Here is an 8,204-nt window from a genome sequence, read left to right as displayed (position 1 = left end):
CCTTTCCCAATTATGTCCAATCTATTGAATTTAGCACAGGTGGACTCCAATCAAGTTGTAGAAACATCTCAAGGATGATCAATGGAAACAGGATGCACCTGAGCTCAATTTTGAGTTTCATAGTAAGGGTCAGAAAAAGGTAAAAAAATTATTTGATGCAAACATTTCTAAAAATCTGTTAGCTTTGTCATTATGGGGTATTGCGTGTAGATTAATGAGGAAAATAATACATTTCAGAATAAGACTAACGTAACAAAATGTGGAAAAATTCAAGGGTGTCTGAATACTTTCCGAATGCACTGTACTCCCTTAATTTATCATGCATTGTCAATGCTCAATAAGGGGAAGCCTCTTGTATGACTGAATCCTCCTCCTCATTGTCCTTGGGTGTAGACTTTGTGTGTCCCAAATGGAACGCTATTCCCTATATAATGCCCTACTTTTGAACAGAGCCCATAGGGAATAGAGTTCTATTTGGGATGCAGCCCTGCTCTTGATCAGTGGGACGGAACCATTCCCTCCAGGCATCTACGTTGACATGACAGTTTTTCTGTTACACTGTGACAGCGCCACACAGGATCAATTGACTTCCTACCAAGCGTAGTTACTTTTGGGCAAGACAGAGTACAGCGACAATGCATGTGGTTAAGACAGTAAAACATTATTCTCATTCCCTCACTCACAGATTCTCTCACACATTTTCTCTCTTCAGCCGCTCCCTGTACTCCAGGTGGGTGTAGTTGCCGGGCGGGACGCCCTCCGTGCCATGGAGCAGCCCCCAGCAGCAGCAGGCGATCACCGCCGTACTGTCACTGTCACCTGGAATTGGGGGAGAAGTAGGTGAATGGGGGAGGGAGATGGATGTAGAATATAAAATGTGAATATAAAATAGATGAGGCGGGAGAGGGAGGTAAAGAGAAGGAGGAGGGGCAAGAGAGGAATCATGAAATTATGTGGAAGTGGATTCTAATGCAACCATATGGCCTGGGGTTGGTCTTGTAGTTTGTGCCACTGTAACAGATGTGAAATGGCTAGCTAGTTAGCGGTGTTCGCGCTAAATAGCGTTTCAATCGGTGACGTCACTTGCTCTGAGACCTTGAAGTAGTAGTTCCCCTTGCTCTGCAAGGGCCGCGGCTTTTGTGGAGCGATGGGTAACAATGCTTCGTGGGTGACTGTTGTTGATGTGTGCAGAGGGTTCCTGGTTCGCGCCCGGGTATGGGCGAGGGGACGGTCTAAAGTTATACTGTTACACCACCGCTGTCAGTGCTCACAGTTACAAATATGTCCCACTCCCCTTCTGGCACACTCCTATCTCTTATTGGATTGGCTAGCTGTCCAATAAACACCCGACAATTATGAAGGAGTGAAAAGAAATATGGTTTTCATATTTTTTTACACCCAATCTGAATCAAATGCACCTCTTATTTGGTTTTGATTAGTAAGGCAGGATGGTAGCATCTCACAATTGGATTTGCAGGACCTCCTCCAGACAAAAAAAAAAGAAAGCTAAGTAACATTATGCCTTCCCATTGCAGTCGCTGTACTCTTTATATACAGGAGAACTATCGCCTTGTGGCGAGGATAGCAGAGTTGCAAACTTGGCTTCAGGCGCAATCGTTAGGCAAGAGCAATCTTAAGTGTAGGAAAGGATGATGCAGCGTCTGTGCCACCAGTAAATACAGGTGGCATTGTTAATCCCTCTGCACCGTCTCAGCCAGACGATTTTCTCATGGCTTCTGGAAAGAAATGCTTTCGGCATGCACAACCAGTGTCGCTCATTCTGCAGATTTAGAAACTTTTCAACCGGTTTTCCCCACTAAGCAACAAGTCTGATTCAGAGCCTGAGCCAGCTCAGGTCTCTCCTCCACCCGTTAAGGGGTCTGAGCCGCCGAAGCCTCCCACAATTAGCTCTGACAAATTGAAAACCCAAGTCATTGATTTACCCGCAATATTAGACTTAGACTTAAATAGAATCATCCAGCGATTATACATTGTTTACCACGGGGCAGGGCTACCGATGTAAAGGCTAATCTGAAGATGGTGCTGGCTGATGCTAAAACTGGCAAGTGTGGATGGTATAGGGATATTGTTATCCACGTCGGTAACGATGTTAGGAGGAAACAGAGGTCACCAAGCGCAATATAACTGTTAACAATCGCTGTTTGAAAACTGTTTTCTGCCCCTCCCAAAAGATAGACTTTGTACATAACTGTCCCTCTTTCTGGGAGTCCCCCACAAACAGGCCTGCTGAGGAGTGATGGACTCCATCCAAGATGTAAGGGTGCTCTCATCCCATCTATCAACATAGACAAGGCTCTATCTCTTCTAGCTCCACAGGCTGTTAGCCAGCCTGCCAGCTTAGTGGGGTCTGCCACTAGCACAGTCAGTATAGTCAGCTCATGTCTGTGCCTTGATCTGGGTCGGACAAAACTAAACATGGCGGTATACGCCTTGATATCTCACTGGTAATAAAGACCACCTCCATTCCTGTCATTATTGACAGAGATTGTGATCATTTTTGTTTTACCTTTATTTAACTAGGCAAGTCAGCATGTCTCCGGACCAACTCATTGCCACAGTAATAACCTGGATCTAGTTTTGTCCCGTGGAATAAATATTGTGGATCTAAATGTTTTTCCTCGTAATCCTGGACTATCGGACCACCATCTTATTACATTTGCAATCGCAATAAATAATCTGGTCAGACCCCAACCAAGAATGATCAAAACCTGTGCTATACATTCTTGGACAATCCAAAGATTCCTAAATGCCCTTCCAGACTCCCTCCACCTACCCAAGGACATTGGAGTACAAACATATGTAAACCGCTTAACACCCTAGATGCAGTCGCAACTCTAAAAACAAAAAATATTTGTCACAAGAAATTAGCTCCCTGGTATAACAGAAAATACCAGAGCCCTGAAGCAAGCTTCCAGAAAACTGGAACAGAAATGGCGCTCCACCAAACTGGAAGTCTTCCGACTATCTTGGGAAGACAGTACCGTGCAATATCGAAGAGCCCTCACTGCTGCTCGATCAGACTACTTTTCCAGCCTAAATTTGAGGAGAATAAAAACAAACCAAAATAAAAGTTCTATACTGTCACAAAGCAGCACTTTCCATGTTTTATACTGTCGCAAAGCTAACTAAAAACCAGCATTCCCCAAGAGAGGATGACCTTCACTTGAGAGGTGATGAATTCATGAACTTCTAAGACTAAAAGATTATGATCATTAGAAAGCAAATTACGGACTCCTCTTTGAATTTGCGTATTACTCCAAAACTCAGTTGTCCTGAATCTGCATAGGCTCACTTGAGTTTTTTTGATCCTGTATCTTTCGAAACATTCACGAAAATAGTCATGGCCTCTAAACCTTCCAGATGCTTTCTGGACCCTATTCCAACTAAACTACTGCAAGAGCTACTTCCTGTGCTTGAACCTTCTATGTTGAACATAAGTAACTGTTTCCTATCCTATGGATGTGTACCAAACTCACTAGAAGTGGCAGTAATAAAGCCTCTCCTGAAAAAGCCAAACCTTGACCGTGCCAATATAGAATCTCCCATTCCTCTCAAAATTTTGGGGAAAAACTGTTGCGCAGCAACACACTGCCTTCCTGAAGGCAAATAATGTATACGAAACACTCCAGTCTGGGTTTAGACCCCATCATAGTACTGAGACTGCACTTGGGAAGGTAGTAAATTACCTTTTAATGGCATCAGACCAAGGCTCTGCACCTGTCCTCGTACTCCTAGACCTTTGTGGTGATCGGTTGGTCTACAAGGACAAGTTCTTGCCTGGTTTAGGTCTTATCTGTTGGAAAAATATCAGTTAGTCTCTGGATGGTTTGTCCTCCGACAAATCAATTGTATGTTTCGGTGTTCCTCAAGGTTCCGTTTTAGGACGACTATTGTTTTCACTATATATTCTACCTCTTGGTGATGTCATTCGGAAACACAATGCCAACTTTCACTGCTATGCTGATGACACACAGCTGTACATTTAGATGACATGGTGAAGCCCCAAAATTGCCTACCCTGGGAGCCTGTGTTTCATCCATAAGGAAGTGGATGGTGGAAAATGTTTTGCTTTTACACTATGACAAAACAGAGATGCTAGTTCTAGGTCCTAAGAAACAAAGAGATCTGCTGTTTGAGCTGACGGTCTTGATGGTTGGTACAGTCTCAAATAAAACTGAAGGACCTTGGTGTTACTCTGGACCCTGATCTCTCTTTTGACGAACATATCAAGAATATTTCAAGGGCAGCTTTTTCCCATCTTCGTAACATTGCAAAAATCAAAAACGTTTTGTCCAAAAATGATGCAGAAAAGCTAATCCATGCTTTTGACACTTCTAGATTAGACTTTTGCAATGCTCTACTCTCTGGCTACCCAGATAAGGCACTAAATCATCTTAAGTTATTGCTAAATACAGCTGCTAGAATCTTGACTAGACCCAAACCATTTCATTATATTACTCCAGTGCTAGCCCATCTACACTGGATTCCTGTTAAGGCTAGGGCTGATTTCAAGGTTTTACTGCTAACCTACAAAGCATTACATGGACTTGCCCTTACCCATCACTCCGATTTGGTCCTGCCGTACATACCTACACGTTTTGTTATACTCTACTTGACGTGATCTTCCTATCTAGTCTTGGAGGAGATCTTCATGGGCTATACTCAGCCTTGTCTCAGGGTAGTATGTTAGTGGTCTGTTGAGATCCCTCTAGTGGTGTGGGGGCTGTGCTTTTGTAAAGTGGATGGGGTTATAGCCTGCCTGGTTGGCCCTGTCTGGGGGTTTCATCAGGAAGGGCCACAGTGTCCCCACGTCTCAGCCTCCAGTATCTATGCTGCAAAATTATCTGTGTGTGTGTGGACCTGAGCACTAGGACCATGCCTCAGGACTACCTGGCCTGAGATGACTCCTGGCTGTCCCCAGTCCACCTGGTTGTGCAGCTGATCCAGCTCATCTATGAAAAGCCAACTGACATTAACTCCTGATGTGCTGACCTGTTACAACCACTGATTATTATTTGACCCTGCTGGTCATCTATGAACATTTGAACATCTTGAAGAACGATCTGGCCTTAATGTACTCTTATCTCCACCCGGCCCAGCCAGAAGAGGACTGTCGACCCCTCAGAGCCTGGTTCCTTTCTAGGTTTCTTCCTAGGTTCCTGCCTTTCTAGGGAGTTTTACCTAGCCACCGTGCTTCTACATCTGCATTGCTTACTGTTTGGGGTTTTAGGCTGAGTTTCTGTATAAGCACTTTGTGACATTATGCAGATGTAAAAATAGCTTTATAAATACATTTGATCTTAATTGTTTTATCTAGAGAAGAGTAATGTCTGACTTATAATTTAATACAATCTCTACAGAAAGTCCTGTGAAGTAAACAATGCATGGAATGCGAGTATAAAAAAGTGGCCAAGAGACCACACAAACCTTAATTTAAGCATATAGTTTATGTATTTCCTCTATTCAGACAGTGTTGCCAATATTGTCCTTTCTAAGATGGCCATCAAGTCACTCACTACCAAGGAATTGTGACATAAACACACAAGTGTCACATTCCCGGCGGATCATATTGCATTGCATCAACTAATGGTTGCATGCCACGTCCTTTACTGCGCAGTCGAGCATGAGATTGCTATATCATATGATGTGATTAGCTGAAATTTTTAACAGCTATCCAGATGTTGTAAGATCTGGCATGTGTCAGCAATGTAGTCAGACAGGAATGCGGCCAAACCATAGAGATCGATAGAACTCATCTTTGTATCTGTGCCATTATAGCGTCTGTGACAGCATGCCATTGAGGCAATCTCCATTTTGAAGTAGTCAATTTTCTTCACGATTGGCTGATGACCCAGTTGGACAGGACTCCAACAGGGTCACCAGGAGGGATCAGCCAATGAAGTTGGAAGTCCCACCCAGTTAACTACATTAAAATGGCGGAAGCCCTCAATGGCGCTGCCTATGCTAATAAGGCCTTTTGGCCACTAGAAGCCTCTATCATTCTCTAAGGCAAAACACTGCACTGTGAACTGACCTCCATGGAAGCCCCCACGGCTCATCAGCTCCTCCCAGTCTGACCCCGCCCCAAGCAGGGCATCCAGGGCGATCATTGGAGCGCCGTGGCCGCTGCAGCCCGCCCAGCCCTTCAGGCTGAAGCTCTTATAGACCTTGTCTCTCTCCGCCGGCCCATAGGACGCCGGCCAAAGCACGGGGCCCGTCCTCTCGGAGAGGCCTCTCAGCTCCAGGTACCTATGGAAGGGAAGGGGGTCATAGAACGGGATGGAGGTGTGTGGGGAAGTTGCCCCTAGATAATAATCTTGGTTAGTTTTTAAAATTTTTACCCACTAATGGTTAGGGTTAGAATTGGGGGAGGGGAAGCTGATCCTAGATACCTCTGGGGAAACGTCACTCCAGAGCAGACATGAATGCTTTTACATTGATTTTGTTTTTTCATTCCTTATTTACTGTACATCAGCATGTCATTAATTCCACCTTTCAGCCAGCTGTCTCGACTTGCTGAGGGTTATGGTTTGAAATCATAAGCTAAGATCTGTATCCATCCACATTATTGAAATTGAATGTTGCCAGTCATTTGATTGTGTATTATACTGTATAAATGTCATCCAATGTTATTGACCTTAACATGAAAAAAGTGTCTTAGCAAATAACGAACTTAAAATGATATGGCAGCTCAACCAAAACACACCCGCCCCCTATTATTGATTTTCATGTTATCATTGATGTTATTGGTTATTCTTACCACTCCCACTTCTCAGTGAAGTATCCCCAGTCTCTCTGTCTCCCTGACAGCAAAGCCCTGAAATTGAACAAAGCTCTTGGCGATTGGACAGGCCTCCTTGACCAGGCCCAGCCCCCAGGTTGTGATTGGTCGGCATTGGACGGCGTATGAGGTGAAGAGCGCCGACGCCACAGCACCGAGGAAACCGGTCGGGTGAGGGTGGGTCATCCTTCCTGTTTCCACAGCAATGGCCACCAGAGTGGACAGCTGCTCTGGACACGGGGTACCTAGAAAGGGAGATATGTGGTGGTGGATCTGAACATGGTAGGTGCATGTTTGACTACATTGTGACCCAATCCCTTACACCCATCTCTAGAATGCTCCATGTGTATTTTCTGCCATGTTGGTAAGAGTGCATTTACATCTACCAGATGATGGATGACTAAGTACCGTCTCTTATATGTAAAAAAAATATAATAATAAATAGAGTTCAGTGGTGCAACTGTATTATTACCATGGCCCATATTCCTAAACCGTCACAGTAGGAGTGCCGATCTGGGATCTGTCCATATAATCTCATTCATTATTATCTAAAAGGCAAAACTGATCCTAAAGCAGCACTCCTACTCTTCATTAGCTTAGGGCCTAATGAATTTATTTCAATTGACTGATTTCCTTCTATGAACTGGCACTCAGTAAAATACTTATTTGAAATTGTTGCATGTTGTATTCATATTTTTGTTCAGTGTATATTCTCACTCACTCACTCACTCACTCTCTCTCACACACACTCTCACACACACACACCTCAGTCCGATGCACATAGACCTCATGGCTGCCCCACATCCGGTGCCATCAGGGTTGTAGGGCACTCTGAAGCCCCCTTCAGTTCCCGGCCTCAACTGGGACACTCCTAAGGGTACAAGAGAGTGCAAATGAGGTCTAGAGTGTTTGTCACAGTACAAAAAATAAATGTAGGAACAAAGAAAAACATTTTGATAGTGCATTTGGAAAGTATTCAGTCCTCTTTACTTTTTCCACCTTATTCTAAAATGGATCAGTGTTTTTCCTCCTCAATCTACACACAATACCCCATAATGACAAAGCAACAATGTTTTTTTTATTTTTTAGAAATGGATAAAAAATTAAAAACTGAAATATTACATTTACATAAGTATTCAGACCCTTTACTCAGTACTTTGTTGAAGCACATTTGGCAGATGAAAATGAAAAACTGAAATGTCTTGAGTCAATAACTATTCAACCCATTTGTTATGGCAAGCCTAAATAAGTTAAGAGTAAAAATTTGCTTAACAAGTTGCATAATAAATTGCATGGGCTCACTCTATGTGCAATAATAGTGTGTAACATGAGAATGGCTTACCAAGAAAGGCATCCAAAAGGACAACTTCAAGGTAAAAAGGAGTTGGAGCGCTTGACAAAA

The 8,204-nt window shown here is 43.6% G+C and overlaps 1 protein-coding gene across 1 annotated transcript; it reads right to left on the bottom strand.

Annotated features, from left to right (window-relative positions):
- Positions 1–256: 256 nt before the first annotated feature.
- Positions 257–7,823, bottom strand: LOC116355482 (protein ADP-ribosylarginine hydrolase). The gene is given in 5 exon segments (XM_074933772.1): positions 257–819; positions 6,056–6,270; positions 6,782–6,817; positions 6,819–7,047; positions 7,566–7,823. Coding segments are annotated over 5 exon segments (810 nt in total). The 5' UTR covers positions 7,768–7,823; the 3' UTR covers positions 257–691.
- Between the last annotated feature and the right edge of the window lie 381 nt (positions 7,824–8,204).

The sequence above is a fragment of the Oncorhynchus kisutch genome, linkage group LG20 (genome assembly GCF_002021735.2).
Source record: "Oncorhynchus kisutch isolate 150728-3 linkage group LG20, Okis_V2, whole genome shotgun sequence".
NCBI classification, from domain to species: Eukaryota; Metazoa; Chordata; class Actinopteri; order Salmoniformes; family Salmonidae; genus Oncorhynchus; species Oncorhynchus kisutch.
The sequence above is the reverse complement of the archived record's forward strand: the minus strand, read 5'-3'. Positions and strand labels throughout refer to the sequence as shown.